General features: G+C 38.2%; 1 protein-coding gene across 1 annotated transcript in view; it reads right to left on the bottom strand.

Moving 5' to 3' along the window:
• The window catches only part of ulk4 (unc-51 like kinase 4), a 72,739-nt gene that overhangs the window by 35,065 nt on the left and 9,950 nt on the right, over positions 1-27,724 (bottom strand). Inside the window, exons 18-30 of the mRNA XM_077599753.1 lie at positions 23,394-23,501; positions 21,449-21,529; positions 12,988-13,149; positions 11,502-11,687; positions 9,242-9,369; positions 5,782-5,915; positions 5,534-5,655; positions 5,127-5,183; positions 4,401-4,452; positions 3,374-3,468; positions 1,855-1,906; positions 1,124-1,310; positions 393-485 (exon numbers count right to left, since the gene is read on the bottom strand). Of these exons, the coding sequence (XP_077455879.1) occupies positions 393-485; positions 1,124-1,310; positions 1,855-1,906; positions 3,374-3,468; positions 4,401-4,452; positions 5,127-5,183; positions 5,534-5,655; positions 5,782-5,915; positions 9,242-9,369; positions 11,502-11,687; positions 12,988-13,149; positions 21,449-21,529; positions 23,394-23,501 (1,457 nt within the window). The remainder of the gene's footprint in view (positions 1-392; positions 486-1,123; positions 1,311-1,854; positions 1,907-3,373; positions 3,469-4,400; positions 4,453-5,126; positions 5,184-5,533; positions 5,656-5,781; positions 5,916-9,241; positions 9,370-11,501; positions 11,688-12,987; positions 13,150-21,448; positions 21,530-23,393; positions 23,502-27,724) is intronic.

The following is a 27,724-nucleotide window of genomic DNA, read 5'->3' as shown; positions in this document are numbered from 1 at the left end:
GACAACAATTTTATAATATTACTTGTAGTTATATAGTATGTACTGTGTATCCAACTGTGGTATGTCCCTGCACTTTTGAATACCCCTTTTCAAGGGGAGTTGATAGACAATTAACAATCAACAAAAAATGCAAGGAAAAAGGAAGATTGTCAAAATGTGTTGTTGTATCTATGTATCCAAGTTGTCTTCGGTACAAAGACAAACATCACCTTTGACTGGTGGCAAAAAACATCACGGGGGAGAAACACAACCTCTTACATTCACATTCATATCATTTTTAGAAGGAATTAAACCCAAAATCTCAAACTGCAAGCACTACATTTTATGTTCCCTCACGCCCAATTATACACGCCTTTGGCAATAAATATGCAGCTCTTAGGTTTGCACTTTACCGGCACATCTGTGAGCTGTGTTCAGTCATAGTCACCAGCAACTTCAGGGCGTAGAGTGAAATTGGCTCAGCTGCGCATAGAAGAGATTCATACCTGGACACAATGCATGATTTTAGGAATATGGAATAGCAATCATCCCAATTCAAGGGAACTAAGAGGACACTTTTTCACGAGTCTGGAGTCTTACAAGTTTAATTAGTGAATTGCAGCCAGGTGGTGCTTGTTTTAGCAGAATCCTCATTGGTTAAACTAACTGTGCTAAATTGGGGGGTGCAAAAACCTGGACCGGGTCACTCCGATTCTATTTCTATTTCTGGGAACAAGTCCCACACCTCAGAATTAGTTTGAATATGAATGACTCACACTGTTGTTAGTACAAATATTGTACAGTGCTTATACAGCTTTCCGACCAACTTGGCTAAAAAGATCAAACAATATTTATCTTCACACAGAAAGAATTTGATATTGCGAACACAAACATTATCGAGCCTGATTTGATATTTTACCATTTTTTGTCATTTAAAGAAAGCAATGATGTGCTGATTATTTGTACCCTACACAGTAAAGACACTTATACTGAACAACTATAAGAGGAGCAGAAGTAATGTGCATGAAATACTCTGCTAAATTATTTCTTGTACTGTAGAGCTGCAAGATAGAGAAACAAGGTCTTGACAGACACAAATTCTAAAAAATGAGTGATTAAACCCCAAATTATGAGCCACACAAACCTTGGAAACAGAGTTTCAGTGAAAAGATCGCAAAGGTGTTTGGAGGGACTTTCTTCTTTTTCCATCTCTCCTTTTTTTTTCTTAGTCTCACCTATCTTCTTTGTATTGACATCACAATCATCTTCGTGGTCTACCAAGATCAGACTGAGATCTGACAGGATCCTTAACACAAATGCAGACCACTCTTCTAAAAGCCAATAAACAGATGAGGAAACAATAAAAGCAGGCGGATAGCAAAAAAATTTCAAACACTGAATGTGAACATGGTTGAAGTCTACATATTCTTCTACAAAATAAATGTTGCTTCTAAAGTGACAATATAAATTATTCTAATTTACTAAATGATACTTGACAATAAAACACCATCTTTGTCATTTATCTAGGTAATTTGAGGCAATAATCATGCCAAAATGCAAAACTCCTCAGGACATCAAACAATTAATTGAGACCACTGAATATTAAACCACGTTATGCATGACACACCATGCATATATTTGCACATCATAACACCAGATATGTTATAATTCTACATTAATTGTAAATTAGAAAACATGTTACCACGAGGCACTAACACAGTAGAAATCACGAAAAAAAGACGGTGTGTAATTCTTTTAGAATGATGTGTTGTTTCCGCCCCCCACCTGTTCTAAAGGGTTAAACTTTCTACAAGATGTGGCAATTGACTTGTTATAGACAGCAAGCTCTTCAGAAAAATCAATCAAGTCTCTCACCGTTTTTGCTGAAGACCAGTGTTGTCAGAGGAGGCATGATAGAATCAGCAACCTTTTAGAGGCACGAAAACAAAAACACATCAGTGCTTGTTTATCCTTGACCATGACATTGAATGAAATACACTCAGTTAACAACAAGCAACGAAGTTCCGCTACAAGGTTCCTGAGGAAGGTCACACTGTCAACAAGGGACATACCAATAGGGGCGTGACAATACTCTATATCAATATTGTGACACCTTGCGATACTTTGGATGACAGTAGATTATTTATATGTTCCTAACAAGAATGGATTTATCATTTTAAAACATTATTGATTCAGAAACTACCACAGGTTTCCACTGCAAGTGTCTAGATTATTATTATTATTATTATTTTTACAAGTTGAGTTAAGTTTACAGGTTGCAACAATATAGTTTTGTGGTATTTACACTACTGATCAAAGTTTTAGGTTAAAAATCCCAATTTTTTCAAATGCGTGTGCAAAACGAACGTGACCGGACGTTTGGTCGCCGGACGTTTGGTCGCCCGGACGTTTGGTCGCCGGACGTTTGGTCGCCGGACGTTTGGTCGCCCGGGTGAATATAATTTTGAGAGCTAGTTTCAACAGTAGATATTTAGATATTAAACTCTCTCTCTCATGAATATAATTTTGAGAGCTGGTTTCAACAGTAAACTCTCTGTCATGTTGTCAAACGTCCGGCGACCAAACGTCCGGGCGACCAAACGTCCGGGCGACCAACCGTCCGGCGACCAAACGTCCGGCGACCAAACGTCCGAGTACCCAAAACGAATAGAAAGCACAGTTCACAACTTTGGAAAAATTATACATTAATATTTCCCTTCAAATTTTGTCTTAGTATACTGCGTTTGCAGCAATTATATAGCATTGCAGATATTCAGTATTTTTTGATGTAATTTTTTAAGGTAAACTGGAGAAATCTCATCCCTTGCTTTCAGACGTCCCCCCCGCATAAATCGAATTGGCCTAATTTGTACTCCCCATGTGGAGCAGTAATAATAATAAAACCTCATGTGAATTGGCTGGTGGTAATTAAAATGTCTTCCTGAGCTATTGACCATCTCCATCTTTGCCTCTTTCCATTATTGTTCATCTAATTTCTCTCCCTCAGTTCTGTATGTTTCCTGCAGAGCTGCACTCCTATTTGTCAATAGTCATTAAACACAATGTGGTTGTCCCATCACATGCGCTTCTACATGCACGCACAAATATACGCACACAGTTAACACACACTCGCAGAAGAGTACACACATTTCTGATGAATGTGGGTTCGGTAGTTAATGTCTAGCCTAATTGCAACTCTGTCCTCTCAGCATCAACAGACAGATTTATTGGACTGAAAAACAAACAGCGAAACTAAAACCCAGAAAAGTTTGCTGGCTTTGACCTGTTAGAACAAATGCTTATTACCTACAGATAAAGTCGTATCATTTATTTTTTTAATAATGCAAAATATCATTCCAAAAAAATAACTGGGCTGAATTGGTATCATACTCACAACATTTCGATATGGACTAATGAGACCATGGTGCGGACTAAGCACCTCCACAATGGACAACGTGCTCCTAATCCACTCGTCAGAAATTGTTGTACCTAACCGAAAAAAATACATTTCTGTCATCTCAAGATATCGAATAGATTTGTCATTAGTCATTGATAAGCAGCAAAGACAGGTCATTACAAATACTGTGCCTTAGTTGGACATCAACAGGCATCAGAGAGCTCACACACACAATTAACATCATCATAAATGTTAGCCTTTGAAATCTGGATGTTCCTTTTCCTCTTTGGCCCAGAGAACACAAAAACCTTACCTGGTGATTGTGTTGACCTTGAAAGACGTCCAATCCATTTAAGTTAGAAGGGGATGGCAATCATATTTCATTGCCTCCAATGGTGATAAGAAAATAATCATCTTCAGTCCTCCCATTAAAATAGATTGGACATCTATCACCATCAATAGCAGCCATTGAGTAAAATTCCCATAACAATTTGAATTAGGGATTCATATTACAGCACACTTTGCACGAGTACATTACAGATGTACAGGCCCAGATAATTTGGTGGTGTTTCTAGGGGTTTATACAATATATGGTAACAGTTTTAATTTGATGTAGGATTATCTCTCATCTCATCTCATTTTCTGAACCGCTTTATCCTCACTAGGGTCGCACGGGGTGCTGGAGCTTATCCCAGCTGACTTCGGGCCAGTGGCCAGCCGATCGCAGGGCCCGAGGAGAAGGACAAGCATCCACGCTCACACTCATACCTAAGGGCAATTTAGTGTCCAATCAGCCTACTATGCATGTCTTTGGAATGTGGGAGGAAAACGGAGTAGCCTGAGAAAACCCACGCTTCCGGGAAGAACATGCAAACTCCACACAGGTAGACCGACCTGGATTTTAACTCAGGTCCCCCACTGTGAGGCCAACACGCTAACCACTCAGCCGCCGAGCCGCCTGATGTAGGTTTATAACTGTGAAATTACGGTAAATGTCATAACATGTCAGGGTTGATAAACTTACCCATTGGATTGACGAAACCTGTTTGGTTTGACTGTACATGCGTGACACTCTCCTGAAGCAAAGACATAAACCATGGATTAAAGAAACATTCAATATGATGACTCAATTATATTTTAGGTGATATTTGGAATTGGATCAATAACACTGGGGTATACAATTTGTCTTGAGTTTGGACAGCAAATTACAATTATTGGTTGCGAAATACATAACTGTTCTCAGTTTTTTAAACTATACAATCCCTTTTTTTCTAACAAAAAATACTGTACTCAACATACTATGTGCTGGCAACATTTTAAATATTCATTCATTCATTCATCTTCCGTACTGCGCATCCTCGTAAAGGTTGCGGGGGTTGCCGTAGCCTATCCTAGCTGCGACCATTCGCACTCCCATTCATACCGCCACCAGCGGGAACCAAGTTCGCACCTGTCAGCGCCAAAGTCGAGCAAGTGAATCACTACATCATAAGGCGGCAATTTTAAATATTGATACATGATGATATATGGAATAAATAGCAGTACCAAAATGTTTCATTAACATTACTGTTACAACAGATATGGCTACAATTGTTATAATAGTCGGAAAGTATAAAAACTTTGCAAGTAAATACGCTGTGTAAAAATAAAAAATTCTGCCCAATTTGGAATCAGTATGCAAATTTATCTTTTGATCAGGGGAAAAAAAAATCAAACTCAAGCAAATTATATTTCAAACTAACTCACGTACCAGCAACGACCCCAAATTCATCAGGAACTCCTCTGTAACAATATGTGATCTCAAGGTCTAGAATTGGGTAGACAGAAAACTGAGATCAGACAACTTGTACAAGTAATTTCCATCATAAAAATTAAATAACTATGACATCAAATGCAAAGAACATTGAAACATGGGGGCAGAAAGAGTGAAAACATGTAAAGAGGTGAAAAAAATAAAGATACAGTACATGTGTCATGTCTACCACTTGGTTCTTTAAAAAGTTAGAATCATATGGAGTAGATAATTGCTTTAGACTTTTTAGTATAGTGGCCATTCCAAAATTCCTCAACAGAAATATACATTAGCAATTAAGGAGAATATTTAAATGCAATATTAAAAGGTGGCAGAATACCCCCTCTCGCAACTGTCCTTGGTACCTGTGATGAAAGAAGTGCTAGTAGTACAGATGTAGAAGGTAGCATGTGTTTAAGCTGTTTGCTCTGAGATAGGGATGCGTCCTTGCTTCCAATGATGTCTTTCAAAGCAGACAAAATTTCCTCTGGCAAAGGAGAGAAATTAAATGGATTAAAATGTGCTTTTTTAGGAGAAAAATATTGAATTTGAATATTTTACCAACATGTGGAAAACACATGAAGTCATTAACAATATACTTTGGTTCATGTACCCAGGAGACGAGGTGCAGTATTCCTCAGATAAACCGATAATAAGTCCAGACACTGAGACAGGTATTCTGATTGGCTCAGGTGCTCTCTAAGGGTTGTGGTTTTACGAAGGTCTCTCTCCAGGTACATTACAAGTCTGTCAGAAATGCAGTGATCATTATAAAACCACATATTTCCACGTTGTAACATAGAAAATGAAATAATTAAAAAATAAATACATTCAACCGCTTTGTCCATTTTATCATTGTTCTGCTAAAATAGGTTCTAGATGGTAGCAACAATAATAAGATAGAATGAACAATTAACATTAGACCGTGTGTATTAAAAGTGTACACCTAAAGAATGGCAATGAATCAACAGGCACCCACGATGATGGAGCATGAAAGTCTGACAGTGGATTGACAAACAATCAATGAAATTATATTTGCTAATTCAGAGCAGAGTTACAAGGTTAACCGAAGCACTAACAGTCACACACATAGCACAGGAACAAACAAAAACATGTTTAAAGGCCATATTCATTTCTAAACATTTTTCATTCAGATTGTCTGTGGTGTGGGTGAGGAGGACTTACTAGTGTGGTATTTTTCCTGACTATGAATGAAATCAGGTATATCTACATAGTATGGGGAATTCATTTGTATAAAAAACAATGAAACAGCCACATAATCCTGTACGTCCCCATTGTCCTTCAGTTCATTATGAATGAATGTATGAGTAATTGGTTTATTCTATAATAGTTTGTCATAGAACAGCAATTAATAATTTATAATAAATCATTTGGAGTCAAGATATATACAGCAAAAGTTGCATATATAATTAAGGGGACCCCTGCCTCTTTCAAATACAGCTGCAATTGGCCAGTTGAATGTAGGATGGAGCAATGAAAATATTCTCTCTGAGTGAACTTTAACAATACTTATTGTGCTTGCTAGATCCATAACAATCGTAGTTATTAAAATGTTTTTCTCTCAAATTGTCTTTGTAAGCTTGGTAGACAGTTTTTTCCTACTAAACCAAACTCGCCACCTTTCTGACAGTTATTGTAGGGGTGTTCACACAAAAAAGATTTTGACAAGTGGCTCGCATCGGGTGTCTGCGTGTGTGTGTGTATGTAACGAGGGGGGGATTAAGTGTTGAAAGTCATCGCAGACCACTCCCATTGGCAATTTTGACATTTCCTAAGTGAGGCTTGCACAAGTTGTACACAGACAAAATCATGCAAACACACTCCCAATTTTTCACGCCACTGTGGAGCTAATTAAACACAGCATGCCGGGTGAAGGCTGGACTGAGAAAACGATGTGTGCGCGTGTGGAGCTTTCTCTCACTGGGTGCTCAGAGGGAGAGAGACAGGCAGGTCAACTTTGACAGCTCTAAGACAAAGAAAAGGAATGTAAGACGCGTGAGGAAATCAAGATAAACTGAGTGTGACTGCGTGTTGAGAGAGGTCAAGAGAGGAGTCAAGTTTATTTATATAGCTTCATATCACCATAAAGATTCCAATGGTGACATGTGATATCAAACCTTTCATGCACAACTTATTATTTTGTTTTTTTTAACCTTACAGGCCATTTGATGCCATTGGCTGCCAGTCACAGCACTAGACGTCCCATTCATTTTGCCTAGGAGGCACGAATGAAGTTTTGTTCATTTGCCCCTTCCAGTCAAAATGGATAGGACATCCAGCACTGTCAATGGTAGTGAAATATTAGCATTCAGAGCCCGTCTTCTCAGTTTAAATGACGCGGACGTCTATCAACATCAATGCCATGCAATTAGTAAAGACTACGGAGATAAATAAAGAATCAACTTTAGAGTTTTACTTGGGGCCGTAACCCATGTGTGTATCAGTTTTTATCCTTGTATGTTCATAAATGTATTTGTATTAACAACACAACAATTATTGAATGTATTTATAATTCAAAAATAATATTACAATTGTTCATATTTAAGTTCATTAATTCATTTTCTAAACCGCTCAGTGGGGGCTGCCAGGAGAGCAGAGGAAGGAACTGATTGGACCTTTGACCTTGGTTACCTCATTTATCTTGAGTTAAGCAAAATGAGAGGCAGACTTAGTTAAAAGGATCTAGTATATGTCAATAATGTAGAGCATCTAGTTCTTGTTGAAAGACCAACTGATCCTAAATCACCAGGGGAACTCGCAGCCTATAGAGTAGACGAATGCATATGCATTGCATGGTATGGGCTATGCACTTTCGCGGTTCCAGTGCAACTCAGCGAGGGGTGAAATGCGGGACAACCAGCTAATGAACCATTTGAAGTATAAGCAAAGTTACCACATACAGCAGGAAATAAATGAATGTCCAGGGTCCATACGTTTATATTATCATTCCCACAGCTACTGTGCTAGTTAGCGCATAGGTTACACAGAGTACAAGTGCCTTGCCAACAACCCCAGGCAGTTTTTTTTTAATGAAGAAAGCATTCCTTTTTAAGTCAGACTGCTTGAGATATCTCACGTGTTGTGTTGAACTGAAGGAATACTTGTGCATTTGAAAGACAATTCCGTTAAATATAATCCCATCAAAGTTATGTATAGTGCAATAAATCAGCCCGATAGGAACCAAACCTTTCCCTAGACTGCAGTGTATTAGTCCACATAGAATTGGATTTGGTCTCTATTTTTTCAGACAGCTTTCAACAGTTTAGACTTACAAAAAGCATCCGTCAAGGACTTTATGTAGCCTGTTTACAGTGGCTTAATTCATTGGCTGAATTTTGAATTTGTTCAAATGGGCCGCATCGACTGATATCTTGAATAGTGGAAGTCTCGTAGAAAAGAACTATAAATTCAAATTCCCCCTCTTTTACCAATTTCAATCAAAATCTTTACAGACAGGATTTTTGGCACAATCAAGGAATTTAAGGGTATTGACTCAGTATTGTGTTTCTCCATTTTGCAAACAAAGTGTATCTGTTAGCTTGTTTGACTTAAAATCTTGCAGGAGATTGTTGTACAGAAGTGTGGGGCGTTTGTTACGAGAATCACCCTCAAACAAAAGAGGGTGGCATGACCTGACCTGGCCTGAATGAGATCCTATCCCAATGGTTGGGGCTCAATTATGTAAGAGTCTTATTCAAAGGTGCGGGAAGAATGGTGGCTCAACACAGCGGTCTGGTAATGGGGACTTTGTATCCATTTCTAATAATAACAAAAGCAATACTCTCAATTTACCAATCTACAGCTGGAGGGTCCTGATTTGAAGAACAAGACAGCAGATACAAGCGACAAAAATTAGTTTTCTCCAAACGGTGTCCATCATGGTATGAATTCTCAAAATACATAGAATTGGTGCTTTTTAAAATCAAGAGACATATAGGACTAAGCACGGACTAGATGTTTTAGCTGCACTTGAACTGTTGTGGCCGAATTGTTCATTACCCGCATTAGAGGTAAACAGAGGTTCCACTTAATATCATCATAAAATAATTTACCTGTGCTTACAGCAAAGTACCAATGTACGAGTGCTGTCCTTTATCAGGATCAAAAGCAATAAAAATGTTTTGGCTCTGGTTATTGTTGATGGGCTCTCAAGACAGTGCAGGACCTTCAAAACAAAATCCTACATAAATCAACACAAAAAGAGACATGGACACAGATGAGTACATGTTTTCATCGATTCCGAAAAATCAATACAGATTGGGTTGAAACAATATGCATAAGCATGCATGTGTTGCATTGAATAATGTTAAATGCATTGAATATAAATGCCTTCAAAACAAAATCCTACATAAATCAACACAAAAAGAGACATGGACGCAGATGAGTACATGTTTTCATCGATTCCGAAAAATCAATACAGATTGGGTTGAAACAATATGCATAAGAATGCATGTGTTACATTGAATAATGTTAAATGCATTGAACATTAAATGAATTAGGCAAAAGCCAAATGTAGTAGATGTTTTCAAAAATGTTATACCTACAATATGCACTTAGAGAAGGTAAAAAACAGCACAGCATTGGGGCTACATCATTTATTAACTCGGTGGCAAGAATTCACCGTGACATACATCTATTTAAAGGAGGGCTGGTAATGAATGATGAGATTGCAGGCCCATTGATGGCACTAGAGGACGATTATATTTGAATGGGAAGGTAGTGATTATCCATTATATTCTTCAAAATATAGTGTTGGCAAATTAATGTTAAAGTGGATTAAAATTATGTGCCAGCTAAATACAGTTTTTTTATACATATTTTTATGGACATTAATTCATGTTATTTAAAAATCAGTAATCAGTATTTGAAATCAGTATTACAGGTTTGTTGAAAAAGACTGCCAATGTTTGGGCTTAAAGCAAAATTATTAGGGTTTTTTTTCTACCCTTAAAGAATTATTTGTTATTTTTGGGTCAGATGTGAGCCTTGTCATATTTATTAATTTACTTCTAATAGTATTAGTTCTCAATCATGAGGTGATTTATTAGATTGAGTTAAATGTTACTATAAATATTATTTTAACAGGATTAGAGTTCACATTAAAAAAATATCTGTCTTGAATAGTACAAATCAAGTCGTGCATTTTTTGTTGTTGTTACAGCCCTACTGTCAAGTGAATGTTTACATGTTAAGATATGTAAATATGAAAACATAATTGATTTATGCTATCTCTTCATGCAGCCTGGTTCAGATGAAGACCTAACTGCAATTTATGCCATTATTAAATTCCAGTGGCTTCACATTATGTACAATTTTTACCTCCTACTTACTGTACTTAAATCTCTATACGGTGTAGATTTAATAAAAATAGTAATACAAATTAAAACGAGGTACTTCACGGTCTTCGACTTAACATTAGGCAAACTTTTATGCACACAGTTACTGAAAACATATTCACTCAGCATAAACTAAGGGAAATTACTGCTTGGGAAGAATTTTGCTGGCCAACACTATAATCACTATCGGCAACACCATGCAAGACTGTGTGTGTGTTTGCATGCTTGCGTGTAATTGTGTTTATGGTGCGAGAACCCTGAGTTAATTAATTAGAAAGCACAGTAATGTGTGCCGAGCTGATAAGTCCCTCCCTACTACCCATAATGCATTGCTGAGGTAGAACACGGCGGCACATCCCCTCAGCCAATTAGCCCAGATAGTGACACACACTGTATATTAGTGTGGATGTGCACATACAACATGCACATATTTTTTTTGTACACACAGCACACACATATACGTACACACTAACAGAGTGCGTTCTGTGTAAACAAACTCATGGACTGTCTGTCTTTGTGCCAAGGGAGAGGAAAGGGGGAGAGAAGATGGGTGAATGCATATCAGTGTATAATTAGAGCAGAGTTGAAGTACTAAGTTTGTATTCTGGTGTTAAATTGGAAATGCTCAATGCAAATAAATTCAGTTCAGAGTCAATTACCAATGCTAGACTTGGAGCTAAAAATCTCAAAATCAATTTTAGCCCCTCTGCCTTACCCAACTTAACGCTTCGCATACGCATAGGATGGCCTGTCTCATAAAAACTTAAATAAGTAAGTGCTGACAGACCCTCAGTTTGTACACAGTTCAGTACTGGTGCAGTTCACCATTAGTTCATCATGTTTACAAGATAGAATGAAAATGAGGCCGTAAAAAAGGCAACAAAATGAAGATGGAATGGTTTTCTTTCCCCTTCTTGCTATTGAAGATTGCAATGCTTGTAGACCAACATGTAAAGGGATGATTTTGTATACTTACACTGATCTGTGTTATACGTTGCGTTTGTATATGTGAATCGACCAAGGCGGTGGCCATAGCAGTAAGCAGGTGCTGCTGGACCTTGGGCCCTGCTCCATTCACAGCCTCTAACATGGCTGCAGGGCCACAAGTCTCCATCACTGCTAAAAAGACTGTGGGGACTCCTCGACTTAGCCTGGAGAGTGCCTGTTCACACAATAGAAAAGATAGACAAACACATAGTGAGTCCAAAAGTATTTTAACACCTTGCTATATTGCAAGTTCCCCCACTTAGAAATCATGGAGGGATCTTAAATGTTCATTGTGTGTGCATGTCCACTGTAAGAAAGATGATTTAAAAAGAATAATCCAGAATTCACAATATATGGCTTTTTTTAAACAATATATTTGTGTGATACAGCAGCTAATAAGTAATTGAACATCTGTCTATCAGTTAGAATTCTGGCCCTCAAAGACTTGTTAGTCCGTCTTTAAAAGTCCACCTCCATTTCAGGTATTATCCTGAATGAGATGTACCTATTTGATGTTATTAGCTGGATAAAGACACCCATCCACCCCATACAATCAGTAAGACTCAAACTTGTAACATTGCCAAGACCAAAGAGCTGTCCAAAGACACCAGAGACAAAATTGTACACCACAAGGAAGAAGAATGGTGAGTACCATCCCAAGAACACCATCTCTTCTGTGAAGCTTGGGGTGATAGAATCATGCTTTGGGGGTGGGGAGGGGTTTCTGCACATGGGACAGGACGATGCCACTGCATTTAGGAGAGGATGACCGAGGCCATGTATCTTGAGATTTTGGGACAAAAAATGCATTCCCTCAGGCAGAGCATTAAAGATGGGTCTTGGCTGGGTCTTCCAACATGACAATGACCTGCTGAACATAGCGAGGAAAAGCAAGCAGTGGATTCATAAGAAGCATATCAAGGTTTTAGCTTGACCTAGCCAGTCTCCAGACATAAACCCAATGGAAAATCTTTGGAGAGAATTTAAACTCTGTATCTCAGCGAGAGCACAGAAACCTGTCTGATCAGTGGGGAGGAGTGGGCCAAAAGCCCTCCTGCAGAGTGTGCACACCTGGTGAAAAACTACAAGAAACATTCGACCTCTGTAATTGCAAACAACCATAATTATTGATTTTCTTAGGTGTTCAAAATCTTATTTGATATTTTATACAATAATGTTTAAAAAATCATTCATTGTGATTTCTGCATTTTTGGTTTTTGATTCTCTCTCACAATGGACATGCACTTACAATGAAAATTTCAGACCCTCTATGAATTCTAAGTAGGGGAACTTATATAATAAGACACTATAGCAGGGTGTTCAAATACTCACCGTACAAAATAAAATAATTGTATGTGTGGGCATATATGTAAACATACACATTTATTATTTTCTATTTTTTTCTTTTCTTTTTTATACTGTATGTATTTTGATTGAATGTCCATCTTAACCTACATGTGACTCTGTCCACTTACAGAAATGCTGGTGAGTCTGACAGCCTCCACAGAGGAGTGAGTGTATAGGTGCCACAGAGCATATCCTATCTCTACTGTCATCAGGCAGCGAGAAGGCCCAGAAACAGTTGTGCAGATGTTCTCTATAGTTTTTGCAGCCATGTGATGAACAATGGAGTCATCCTGTTGAATAGACAGCACAGTGCTTAGTGAAAAAATTAAGTACAAAAAAAAAAAATGTAATGATAAATTTGTACAAATAGGGGTATATGTAGAGAGACTACAATTTTTGGGGGATAATTGCAAAACAATTTCAAGCACTATGTTTAGCTGAGAGGCACCAACAGCCAAATTCAAGTTGGCGACATTTGAGCACTTTTAGATTTCTTGCCATCTAAAATACTACTTTACTGAGCTAAACGTTGTTTTTGCTGTCGGCTGCAGACTGAGTTCCCTTTGGAAGGTTAATTCGCTATCAAGACATTTGACTTAACTCCACTAAGTCAGTGGATAATGTCATATGCTAATAGTGCATTTTTTCGGTGGATCCACCTTTATGGTGGAGATAGTCTTTCTTAGAAAAGCCTGAATTTTCAGTCTAAAAGTGGTATCAAACGAACGGCACAATACATTGTCACTTTGTAATCAACCCTTGTCTGTCTATTCATACCCTGTGTGTTTGTTAGTCATTGTGGGATCGTCTGCTCTGTTTACATCATGCTAAGTTGCCATCTCACGTTCCAAGTGCCTCGTTTTCCCATGTCCTTTTTGTTATTTGATTTCTAAGTCCTTGTTATTTTCGTGAAACTACTCCTGCCTAGTCATTAAAAGTTTTGTTGGAGCCAAACATCAATACATCCATATGATCCATTACAGCCCTACTATTTATTTCTCATAATATTTTGACTTTGAATGTGTAGTTTACTGAACAGCATCTTCTTTGAACTCCCGAGGAATCATTAATGTTCTAGACGCTGTCATCGACTCAACCCCCCATTGCTACTTACAATCTTCTCTCATGCTCAGGTTTTTATACCATCCTCCATTGTGTTTGCATCATGGAAAGTATAAGTCATGCTAAATATGATGCCATAAGATGCAACATCCCCTGTCTAAATGGAATGCCACCTACCTGAATTGGTGGAAAGAAGCACGATTTTTAGTGTATCTTACAGAAAAGATATACTATTCTACTAAGCCTGTACCAGATGCTCGGTAGAAACGTGGCTATGCAATGATTCATTTGAAAAAGGTAGACTATGAAATCTCTTGACACCAAGTAACTGCATGAAAGAAATAATTTCTGTTTAACCATATATACACTTAAGATTGATTCAATGTGAAGTTGTTGAATCTTGATATTTTTTTCTTTATTTAGTCATTCTATTTCAAGTTTTTTATTTAAAGATCAAGGTATAAGAGGGAAGATTTTCTAAAAATGTATGATTATAGCACAGAGTAGAAATCCCGAATTTATTTAATATGGCAAGATTCATTGTATGTGCTGAGGGAATCGTCAAATATCAAATGGGTACTGAAATAATGAGAAACTTTACACAGCAAAAGGCAAACACTTGTGTTATTATACTAACACCAAGACAAATGTGGACATAAATATGAAAAGGCTATGGGCGTGCGCACGCCTGAGTCATTTTACTCAGACAATGGGGTCAGACTCATAAAATCCCACAGGCAAAAGAAATGAGTTTTTCCAGGAGCGTCACTGCACAGTAAGATGGGAAACAGAGGAGCAATCATTATCTGTCAGGTTATTAATGTGTTTCACTCTGTTACATCACTTGAACACAACTCAGCCTTTTCATAAAGTACACGGTTAATTACATTCCATTCAAAAATGGCTCAAAGGGCTAAAAATTAAGTCTACTAAGTAAATTGTTGCAATCCTGACAAATAGTGAGAGATGACAGCATGTCATTGTTTTGATACTTAATTGCAACATTTTTGTTTCTCCTTTTGTTAAGACTGTGAGAAGTTGGGGTTTATGCATTGTTTGATTGATAGTGCTATCCACATCTGGCTGTCTGAACAGTTTTTTTTTAATTTAATTTAAGTTAGATATACAAAGCTCATGATGTACAAATTCTCCATCATGAGCAAATGGTGAAGTAGAATAGTGGATTGTATGGACGACTATTTATAAGAATCAAGACAAGTTAACTTGATTTGTGATCCATGTGTAAAAGCTCGGCAGGTTTGTAGTTTCTCCACAAAAATGATTTGCATATGCTCTGTTTATTATATGGAAAGACACTGGCAGCAAGATTTTTTCTGTGTGCACCCTGCAACTAACCTGCAACCAGTTTACGGGATAGTCCACCTTTCAATCCAGCACGACAAGATTCTGGATGGGTGGATAGATGTTTTGATACATATCATATACATTGTGAATCAATCAATCGTTTAGACCAGGGGTAGGGAACCTATGGCTCGGGAGCCACATGTGGCTCTTTTGATGGTTGCATATGGCTCTGAGCTAAAATATGGAAACCGGTGGTGAGAGAGCCGAATCCCGAATGCACCAATAGGAACATCACGTCGGCACTGTGGCATTGACTTTTTTCCATTGGAGTCTTCTGCATCTATTCTCTCATTGATACTCATTGATATTCATTGATTAGCAACAGCGTAACAATGTTGTCAAAAGAATTCAAAGACTTTTTGTACTTTAGAAGTGGTAAAATAACTAAAAAATTGGCACATTTTCATGTATTTTGACTTATAAATTGTGAGTATGGCTCTCAGGGAATAACATTTGAAAATAGTAATTGTTTATGGCGTTCTCTGTCAAAAAGGTTCCCGACCCCTGGTTTAGACTATTGTTGCCAAATTGTGGGAACAGTATTCATAAGGCCTGTTTATGGGTGCAGTATGACTGTGTTATATTTGCAAAGCAGGTCTCATGGAGGCATGCTTAGACATGTCCATGTGAAAGAACTTGAGCCCCCTCACCTCAAAGACCTTTGGGATGAGTGAGAAGAAATTGTGAGGCAGGACCTCTCTCAAGGAATAACAATTTAAATAAAGCTTGCTTAAGCACATCTGACATTCAACAATGCTTCAGTAGTCAGGCTGTGATCCATCTTTATTTAGACATAGCACAAGTGATTCAACAACCAATCTATTAATCCAATAAAGTCCATCACATTGTGTAATCAATGCCAAGGGATTGCACAGCACGATAGTATAAAGATTCTACTGACACCCCTGTGGGAGCTGGCACAATGGTCTTTTCCAGCATCCTCCAGGCCGTGAGGGCCAGTTCACTAATGAGCCCACGGGGGAGAACTCACCATCTATGTATTTAATAGACTGTTTCCCTGCAAAGAATTTTAAAGGAAAAACTGAATGACAAAGAGAAAGACTGAAAGAGAGGGAATGAGTGAAAGAGAGGGGAAGAGTGAGAGAAAAAGATCGAGAGGAGAGGCGAAAAAGGAAAGAGCAAAAGAAAGAAAAGAAAAAAGAGGAATTCTTTTTCCTCTTACATTAGCCTCATGAAACTCTGTTACAGTGTATTGAGAAACAAGGGAATTGTTCTCATTATAACTCGCGGCATTATTTCATCAGCCTCGTCATTTCATACTTAGAACCAATCTAATCTCTAGAAAATCAACTTCTTAATATTATCATAGCAGCACGCTGAAATAATGATTATCATGTCTGCGCCACAGTTTGGAGATCGAGGGTTCAATACCCGGTGGGTTCCGACCTTCCTGCATTGAGTTTTGCAGGTTTTCTCCAGGTACTCCGGTTTCCCGTGCATGGTAGGCTGGTTGAACACTCTAAATTCCCTAGGTATGAGTTTGAGCATGAATGGTTGTTTGTCTGTCTCAGTGTACCCTGCGATTGGCTGGCAACCAATTAGGGGTGTCCTACGCCTACTGCTCCAAATTGGCGGGGATAGGCTCCAGCACCCACACCTATCTTGTAATGATAAGCCGTATAGAAAATGAATAAATATCTAGCTATTAAGCATAATCAAAAGTTTTACTTTTAGTATTAGAAGTCAGGGTTTAGGGTTCCAGCTCCAACCCGTCTGTATGAAAGTGTGGGGTACTTGACGACACCAGGAACTATTTCAAATACTCCCATTGGATTGGCTAAAAAAACATAGTAATAGGAGCTTTTATTGATGTTTTTCTCTACTTTGATACATAAGAAAATGGAATTCTATGGTTTTTTTAAATCACATTGTTCAAGAAAATTCTTTCTGCTTGGATACACTTGATCAAGGTGTTTTCTTGTGCTTTTAAGGATGCAAACACTCCAAATGAAAGAAATATGGCAAACAATCCACACTACAATTACTTGTGCCGCAAAACTACCACAACTGTTTTGCCAAGTGATAAAATAACATTAATGTATTTTAAAGTATTTTGAGGCCTGCTAATTACTGTTCTTCCCTAATGACTCCTTGCAAGAAAAAGCTTACAAGTTTGTTAATGTGTCCTAGAATGTGTGGTGGTAAGATATGTTCTAAAAAGTTTTTTAAAAGCTTAGCTCACCATGAGCAAACAAGTAATTAATTGTGCTTCTCCGAATCAGCATCTCATTCATGTAAATTGGTGGAGATAAAAAATAGAGGAACAGGCAGGTAGCTTTAGAACAAAAAGTGGAGTATTTCGGAGGTGTTTTTAATTACCTCTCATTAATTTCAAACCTTCAGTCCAGATTTTGCAGAATGTGCACCCTAATTAAAGTCCCAAAAAGAACTTTTCATTTGAGTGTGCAGAAGTGACATCAAAACTAAAATGTTTTCAGCTTCATTAACTTTCTGTTTGTATTGTTTCTTTGATTGTTACATGATTTCCACCCATGGAATCTCTTCAGCTCGCTTGGGTTTAACCAAAGCGTTCTTTTTGCAATGCTGACAGGTTTACACACTCCCTAACCACCCCTCCAAACAACGTTGGTAAATTTCAGCATGGGGACAAAAAGAACTGTCGATCAGATCACACTGTAGATTAATATGCCAATATCTTAGCACCTGGCCTCAGAGTCTCGCTCACATCACAGCAAAGCCACATCACATCACATTACTTGATGCTAGATGCACACTCAAATGTCTGTGTCTGATGTGGTTCCCTCCTGTAATTACAGCCCTTTGGAAGGTAGTGCACCTGGTTTTGAATTTGCTTCTATGGCAGCCACACACACGCCATCTATCATCCTCAGGCATCACATGTAACACAGCTAATATCCTCAAAGAAAAGAGACAGGAAGAAAAACTCAGAGCAACAGGAAGAGGCGCAAACAGACAGATGGGGGAAAATGGCAAACACACACACACACGCACACACACACAGACACAGACAGAAGCTACAGGTACAAAAGGAAGAAGTCTGAAAATGAAGTCTTGAACTATTTGATTGTAAATTAAGTTCAGCATGTGTTGAAGTTGTGGTGTTTGCCATTTCGCTGATGTGTCCAAGTCAGTGTATCTAAAATAGGGTTGTTTGCTCTTTTCCAACTCTATTTGCCACCAATCGAAATGTGTCATTCCAACCCCTTTAAATGCAGCAGGCAGGTACCAGTGGTGAATAAACGTCAAGTATAATATTTTACCATCAACCTAAATTAGGTAAGGACCAGCACACCTGTGGCCCTCCTGAGGATAAGCGGCTTATAAAACGACTTAAAGAATATATTTTAAAAGCCTTAAATACATTATCATATTATTATTTTAAAAGACCTTAACAAACATTTAGAAAGCTTGACGCATCCCTTATGTGGCATCTCGTTAGATATGCAGGTATGACTTATATTATGGCTGACGATAAAAACTACACATTACGGAGGCAAGATTTTTGCATTTTAATGACGGGATTATATTAATGACTGATGATGATGATGTAAATATGACTTATTTTGGTGGAATACAGTAATAAATCACTAATTAGCTTACCACTTTTCTAGTATTTGAGTGTGTACAGCAAATACACACACACACACCCAAACAGAGTCATTTTCATCATAGACAGCAGTAGCAGGAATTAAGAATGACAAACAATTTCCTGCAGCTTGAGTGTGGCCTGGAAACCTGGCTTTCACTCCATACAACCCCCTCTCCTATCCAAGTAGAACTCTCTGTGACTCCCCCCCATCTCATCCCCCTCTCCCAGTACACTGATCCTTTTTCCTCTCCCCTGTCACTCCCTGCCATCCCCCTTTTCACTGGTAAAACCACCATGTTCTCTTTGGACGGGTGCCCTTCGAGCACAACAATACTTCACCCTCTCTCCAGTGCTTTATTTATAAATGAGGAACGCTCTAAACAGCAGTGAAGTGGGGCCAGGGGTGATATGGTGGGTCAAAGAATCCATCAAAACCGTACTGCCTGGAGCGCATTAGACAAGGCCTTGGCAGTGTATCTCATTGCTGTCATGTACTAAATACTGTGTGGCACTGGATTTGCATTCAACACATTCAATCTTTTTCTGCTTAGACATCTGAACGTGAGCCACTCCAAATAAATAACCATGAAATGCCCACAGCATTAATGACTTAATTAAAAATGTGTGTGGAGTAGGGGGTGGGGTTCCATCATCATTCATATACTATAATATCCTCTCTTGGGCTTAAACAATCGACACACATTCTACTGTATATCTAATAAGATACTGCACAATGAGCTACGGTTAAAAAAAATAACAATGTTCTGTTTAGATTGACATGCAAGAATTAATCTACCAATATTTTATTATTACATTATTAATGCTTTTACTGTTTGCAGTTTGTCAGAAATGAACTGTAACAGATTGGGTGTAAAAACCTTGTAGTCATAGACAGATTTTGATTGATAAACATCAGTTGTGTAAGATCATACGCCAAGAAATAGCTATCAGAGGAAGCCACATTGCAAAAACAGCCCCCAATGTGCATCTTCGTCTTGATTTAGGATATAAACCAATACATTGTTCACTTTCAAATTAAAGATGATCAAATGAAGCCTAGGTTCAACAGAATCTGCCAACACAGTACTAGAGTTTGACATCATTATTTAATATTAGTCATGAATATTATACATCTCTATTTCTTGTGGAGTGTGTTGCATATAACTCGTGGAGATTGTGATCTGTTTACTAAAATAAAATGGAGTTAGACATATCTGAATGTACAATGGAAAATTATAAAAGTGATGTGTATAGATAGCATAATGTACGTAGTATATGCATATAAATTTAGTTTTTTTTCATACCATATGAAGTACTTATAATGGTAGGAAAAAGTTGCTGGCATAGTCTTCAATTTAAACTAAATAGGACAAGTAGTAGAACATAAATGACTGACTGAATGGATGTGTTTTTTTAATGGAAAAACTAGCTCACGGACATGAGGGAGCGAGAAATATGATTGAAGGAGGGGTGAGTATGGAGAGGAAAAAAAAGAAAGAGAAAAAAGTTGGGTCTGAGGATGAGGTTCTGGTTCCTTCAACTCTGTGTATATGAGCGTGCACGTGTGTGTCTGTGTGTGAGTGTGCCCAGCATACTCTCACAGCTCAATAATGATAAATAAGTCAACCTCCCCTCTTCTCCCCACAACCCTTCTCTCTGCTCCTGTCACCCCCCCTCATCTATCTCCACCCTCGTCCCAGTGGTAATGAAGCAACAGTAGATACAAACTGACAACTGTGCAGACCAGAGTTTCATCTATATTCATTCTGCTGTAGTGGGCCACCCTTGTAAGACCCTTTTACCTTTGAGACTCTCCCTCCTTCCTTCCTTCCTTCCTTCCTTCCTTCCTTCCTTCCTTCCTTCCTCTCTATCTGCCTGTTGTTTCCTCGGTTACATGTATATCAAAATCATAAATAATGATATGAATTCATAATCAGCCTGTTTATCTATCTATCTATCCACTATCAACCCATCGATTTACAAATGCACCTTCACGGAGAAAAAATATGAATAAATAAATGAATAAAATACACCAATCATCCAGACAGTAATGTTTTAGCTGTGGGTATTATTCTTTTGGTACAGGTCATTTTTGTTTCAATGGCTAAACAAATTTCAGTGTGATCATTTTCATGTGAAATATGTAGGGAGGGTATAATAATAATTTGCAGAAGAGTAAAAAGGAGGGCAAAAATTAAATAAATTTCAATATTTTTGCCTTTACAATGCTGTATGTGTGTCTGGAGGCCTTAATTGCTGCTGAGGTCAGGGCAATAAGCTGTGCAGGCTGTGTTTGATGCAGGTAAAGAGGTGTGTGTGGGTGTGCAGGGGGGTGTATTTGCGTGCACACCCGAGATTGTGTGCATGTGACTGCTCTATATGCCCTTGACTTGCAGCTGGCAAACAACGCTTTAGGCCCCCACAGCTGCTTTATCATTACTCTTCATAGGGATCCCCTGCACCACACACACACACACACACACACACACACACACACGAACACACACACGAGAGCGAGTCACAGTTACACAGACACAAAAACAGACACAGACATACACAGAGACACTCACCCCTTCCCGCAGGCTCCTCATTAAGCTAGTGTAGGCGGCAGCGGGAACGAACCACAGGCCCTCTGGGGAGCCTCTCTTCTCCTGGTAGAGAGTCATAGAAAGACATGGAGCATTGGTGAGAGGAGTGTGGGGAGGGGGATTGGATGTGTGCTAGTGGAGCTGGCGGGGCAGTTGAGGAGTGGAGTGGAAGTGTGAGGAAGGCAGCACGATGATGGGGTGGAAATGTAAGTGGAGAGAAGTCAGGGAAAAGGCCAGACAGGGTCACGTCAGGAAGAGGGGAAGGATGACATCTTGATTACCATTCATGTACATATAATTGCTTTAATGGCCAGGACGTAATAGATTAATGGGAAAACTACAATGTTCTGTTAATGAACTGTTATAGAAATGTTTGCTTAAAAGTCAGTTTGGAATACTGGTATTCAGCATTTAATAAATAGACCTGGTCTTAACTTAACGCCTTGAATGTACATGAAGCTTATTATTGCTGAAACAAACTTGCGGAGAATATAACGTTTAGATAATTAATACAAAAAAAGTTCCTTTTTGTGTGTGTATTATTCACATCTCAGTCTACAGAGGCTGGATCCACCAGTGTACCCTATCATTAACTTTGCAGGAAATTAAACAAATAACACTGCCAACTGTCTAGGACTCGGCATACTGAGTATTACCGCCATCAATATCATACTGGCCCTGCCAAAGAAACTTACATTCGCCATGTGGAAACTCAAATAGTTGGAAATACGAGCCTACACAGCACTAAAGACTCAACAAATCATTGTCATTGACAGAAACCCAAATAGCCATACACACACAGAGACGCACACACAGTCAGGAAAGCCAAATACATTAAGTGGCCTCACAACAGCAAGTCTCAATGGTACCACTAACCTCGAACTAATCACTAACATCACTTAACATGCAAACCCGACTCAAAAGACCTTGAGAATTGGACCAAACACTGTCATATAATTTATTTTTCAGTTCTTATGTAAATGATCAATTAAAAAGTAGGAATCTAGGCAATGCAGTAAAAATACTGAATTGACCAAATCATAATTAAAATAAGTAAATAACAATTTCAACTCAAAAGAGAAAGTCTTGTGGTGGGGAAAAAATAGAATGGATACTGTACACGCCATTCATTGGACAGCAAAACAGTTCTAATAATAATTTTCTACTAAAAACGTGATCTAAGGGAGAGCACTGCAATGCACTTTATATGAACTTGTTCTGGATTCTATCTTTAGTAACAACCAGTTTTGGGTGTGTGTTTTTTTCCAAGTATGCTGTGTCGTCAAAGTAGTTTGGTGCTGCTAGGATTCCAAACAAGTAGGATGATGAATAATAAGAATATAAACGAGGAAAAAGGATTACTCCCATTATTGCATTTAAAATCTTATTATACTGCAAAATGGTGTTAAAGTTGCAGAATGATGATCATAAATCACTGTGCTTTAACATTTTAAACATGAACACCTATAGCCTATAGTTAGACTTCAGGAAATATAATTTACTTTGGTAAAGTGTTTTTTAATGTAAGGACAGCATAGAGCTCAATGGAAAAAAAACAAAAGAAATCAAAAAGTACATTTATTGAGAGGCACTTTTAACACCCTAAACGTATTCCTGTTCCTAAGCAAAAAAATTGATTTCATTTTAAATGATTTACGGGAGTAGGAGATGCTCATTTAGTCCTTAAGTTTATCAAATAGTCATGTAAATTAAAATAAAATCACACCAATTTCAAGTATTAGATGAGATTCAGGAGTAGATAACAATCATCTTCCCAATAGCGTCTATCTCAAATCATCTATTTTAACAGTACTATCACTTTTAGTTCAATAAGCTCTCATGTATATGTAATATTCCCTTCAAAAGCATTTTTTTCTATAGTCATCTATAATATTTCTTGAATTGGTGCTATCATTCCAACTCTTACCTGAGAGGCAATGAGGTACAAAAATTCCCCAAGTGGTGGCAGCAGAAACCTATTTGCTTGACTGTTCTTCAAATTATCCTTCAGCAGCTCTGAAATTGTGGACACTACCTGCAATTATAAAGAATGTTTGTCAACCTCCATTTTCTGCTGACTTGATCATACTCAAAAACACAAGATGTTAAAGATCAGATGTACAAAGTTATTATGAGAACTCGTAAAATGTGAATATTATTTCCCTTTTAGTTGGAGCAATATGTTTCTTTTATTTGTAAAATAAAGTCTAATAAAACAGTATTTCTCATTTCACCATTTTAGGAAATTAATGTATTTGAAACTGTCTCCATTAATATGACCTTTTTAATTACTAATATAAATGTATTATTTAGAGTGTTTAATACCCGTAAGACAAGGGTGTCAGACTCGGGTTGGTTCGCGGGCCGCATTAACGTCAACTCGATTTTATGTGGCCCGGACCATTTTAGATATAATATTTAGATTTTTTATAAATGGATTAAAAGAACTGGATTAAAAGCCCTGAATATTCAGTTTTTTATAGATCTAAAACAATGTTTATTTTAGCTTTTTTAATATTTTTTTTTAGATTTTACAAAATGATTTTTGAACTAAAAACAGAAAAAAATACAATTATTGATTTAAAAGGGGGAAAATCCGGAAATTTAATATACATCTATACTCTTCATTTTAATTTGATCCTAAAACAGAAAGTCGGCACTCATGATTTACTTTCTCGGGCCGCACAAAATGATGCGGCGGGCCAGATTTGGCCCCCGGGCCGCCACTTTGACACCTGTGCTGTAAGAGAACAGTAAGGCTCTTAGGCAAAGGGTCAAAATAAGTCAGTAAAACTAAATGTAAACTGTGACAAATTATTACATGTATGAATACATATACACAGAAAACAAACGTGCTTATTTAATATACAGCGGTAAGAATTTTACAACTGCAATTCAAATGCCATACTAAATTAAAAAGTTCCCAGAAGGCAGAAACATATATTGTTGTCAGAGTGGTGGCACTTAGGGCAAGTGGTTAGAGTGTCGGCCTTACAGTCCTGAAATCGAGGGTTTGATCCAATGTAGGTCCTCACTATGTGGATTTGGCATGATCTCGTCAGGCATTTGTGTGCCTCATAATGTAGTAAGTAATCTCATTTTTTGGTAGTTTGAATAATTTCACTATGTTGTTTAGTGCATTGTAGGATCCTGAAAATGTGGTTATTATAGGCATTTGGGTATAGGTCATTGATCAAATGAAAAACAAAACTGACTTGTATCATGGCAGGGGTGGGCTAGAAAGCAGTGACAATCCTCAGATACAGCATCGTGATGACATAAAGTCAGATTTAAACCCGCCTAAAACAAAAACTGGCAAAACTGAGACCAAAGCAGTTTCTGCCTATAACTCAGAGATTCAGCACTCACTTGTTCTCAGCTTGTGCCAATGCTTTTCAGTACTTATTTATCTTCAAAGAGATGTCATGTATATAGAAGAAAATCATCAAAAGGAGTTTACACTCCCTTTAATTAAACCTATATTGACATCAAAGGTTGGCTTGGTGTTGCATGTTTTGAAAATTTGGATAGGACAGTAGCTACTATATCAGACTGAACATAAAATGGTAAAATTAAAAGGGAACTTTTAGATACGTTTAAATCCCATTTCCTATTTTAATGTAGGGATCAATGAGCGGTATCTATTATAATTTTCATCTATAAATAAACTAATATGTAATGACCTTTAAATGATGTTGAATGTATTGCGGTAAAATGCAAAGTGTCACTGAGAAACGATGCTATGTTTTCTGCCCAAACAAACACAACACCATCTAATTTTCACTCATTTTTTTGTCTGCTATTTTCCTGATCTTTATTGTGCCCTTTATCAACACAAGCTGCTCAAATTCATCTTTTCCCTACAAAAAGAATACTTGGGAATATTCTGACACATCACTGGATGCTTGGAGCATTTTCGCTCTGAAAGGGCTCCAGCAGCATTATTCATCCTCTTTAAGATTATAGTACTGTGAACTTCTAGAACGCCTTAAGTCTGCATATCCCCATTAAACACCATGAGCAGCACACAACGGAAGCCTCTCAGGCTAAACCCCTGTAGGAGCCACATAAAACTTTAGAAGCAATGATAAGTAAACAGGAAAAGTATATAGCTTGTTTGCTGCTAAGGCCCAGCCAGCTTCCCCAATTTTGCATGTGATTAACCCACAAAATGTCACACCCATTTAATTTTATGTGAGGGTGGCAATGGTAGTGTGCGTTTGTGTGTGTCCACACGCGCGTGTCTGTGCGTGTGGGTTGGGTGGTTCATCTAGGGCACGTGTCAAAGTGGTGGCCCGGGGGCCAACTCTGGCCCGCCGCATCATTTTGTGTGGCCCGGGAGAGTAAATCATGAGTGCCGACTTTCTGTTTTAGGATCACATTAAAATGAAGAGTATAGATGTAGATTAAATTTCCTGATTTTCCCCATTTTTTTCTGTGTTTTTAGTTCAAAATCTAAAAATATATTTAAAAAAAGCTGAAATAAACATTGTTTTAGATCTATAAAAAACTGAATATTCAGGGCTTTTAATCTAGTTCTTTTAATCAATTTATTTTTTTAAAAATCTAAATATTATATCTAAAATGGTCCGGTCCACGTGAAATCAAGTGAAGCAAACCGAGTCTGACACCCTTGATCTAGGGCATAGCTGTCAAAGTGCCGGCCCGCGGGCCAAATCTGGCCCACCGCATCATTTTGTGCGGCCCGAGAAAGTAAATCATGAGTGCCGACTTTCTGTTTTAGGATCAAAGTCAAATGAAAATTAGTGTAGGAAATATTTCCCCTTTTTAAATCAATAATTGCAAAAGATCTGTACTAATCCCCCCCTCTTCTCATTGTCTGAACCGCTTTTTCCTCATTAGGGTCACGGGGGGTGCTGGAGCCTATCCCAGCTGATTCCAGGCCAGAGGCAGGGGACACCCTGGATCGGTGGCCAGCATATCGCAGGACACAAGGAGACGGACAATCATTCACACTCACACTAATACCTTAGGGCAATTTAAAGTGTCCAATCACCCTACCATGCATGTTTTTGGAATGTGGGAGGAAACCCAGACGAAACCCACGCAGGCCCGGGGAGAAAATGCAAACTCCACACAGGTGGATTTAAATCCAGGACCCCAGAGCTGTGAGGCCGACGCGCTAACCACTCACTCCACCATGCCGCCCTGTACTAATTTGAATCTCCAAAAATGATCTAACAATCGGAAAAGCTGTCAATTTATTAATCGATTAATTTTGGCAACCTAGCTGGAAGACAACACAGCCCTTCAGATGAAATTGAAACTACAATGTGGCCCATGACAAAAAATGAGTTTGAGAGAATCAAAACAAATAGATGAGAAAGGGTGAAATCAGACTTGTGTGTGCACGTGCAGTGTGTGCTGGGTGGGTGATGGTGGTGGTGGTGGGGGAACGTCTTACTATACTGTATAACAGTTACCATGGTAACTAAACCCAGTCCTGACACTCCAATCATCAGGACTGCAGCAGGAGAACCCCTGCTGAGATACACACCCATGCGCACACACACGGCTTTTTTTGGTCATCTGTTTACATCATGATAGCAAAACACACACACACACACACACACACATCAACACAGAGAGAAGCCCCGCTGAGATTGTAGATTGAGTTAAGCAATCTTAGAAAGACAGAAGCACAAATATGCTCAAATTTAATGCTTTGTCCTTCTCTCAAAAAGTTGTTACCCTGAGGTAAAGTACAGCGAGAAGTACAATTTTTCCTTAAAACCAGTACACACTGAGAAAAAAAACACTGAGGTTCCACTGTCAGACATTTTGTTAAACACAGTAACAACTTTACTGCTGAGTGCCACGGATTCTGACACTGAGAAACGATAATAAATTGTGTTGTGCAAAAAATGACTTTACTGGGTACATTGGACTAAACCAAAATGTTTGTTTGTTTTCTGTATATATTTGGCATAGCATGTGGCCTGGCCTGATCGTCACGAAAGACACTAATTTGATTCAGGTGTCATCCAACAAAGACTTTTATTTGTGTGACGAGTTTGTAGGAGTCGATTCAAGCTGCCATGTCCTTTAAAAACTCACACTAGTTTTGAAATAGCAGTTCAGAAGGACCATTGTCTGATGAGAACCATGCCCAGCACCAAAGAGCTCTCTGAAGACCTGTGAGCAAGAATTGTTGAACTAAACATAAGATTGGTAGGGGATACAAAGCTATAAAGTCTTGATGCCCATGCCTCAACAGTTAAAGTGATCCTTTACAAG

Source organism: Stigmatopora argus, chromosome 4 (genome assembly GCF_051989625.1).
Source record: "Stigmatopora argus isolate UIUO_Sarg chromosome 4, RoL_Sarg_1.0, whole genome shotgun sequence".
Taxonomy (NCBI): Eukaryota; Metazoa; Chordata; class Actinopteri; order Syngnathiformes; family Syngnathidae; genus Stigmatopora; species Stigmatopora argus.
This window is presented reverse-complemented; position numbering and strand designations above follow the sequence as displayed.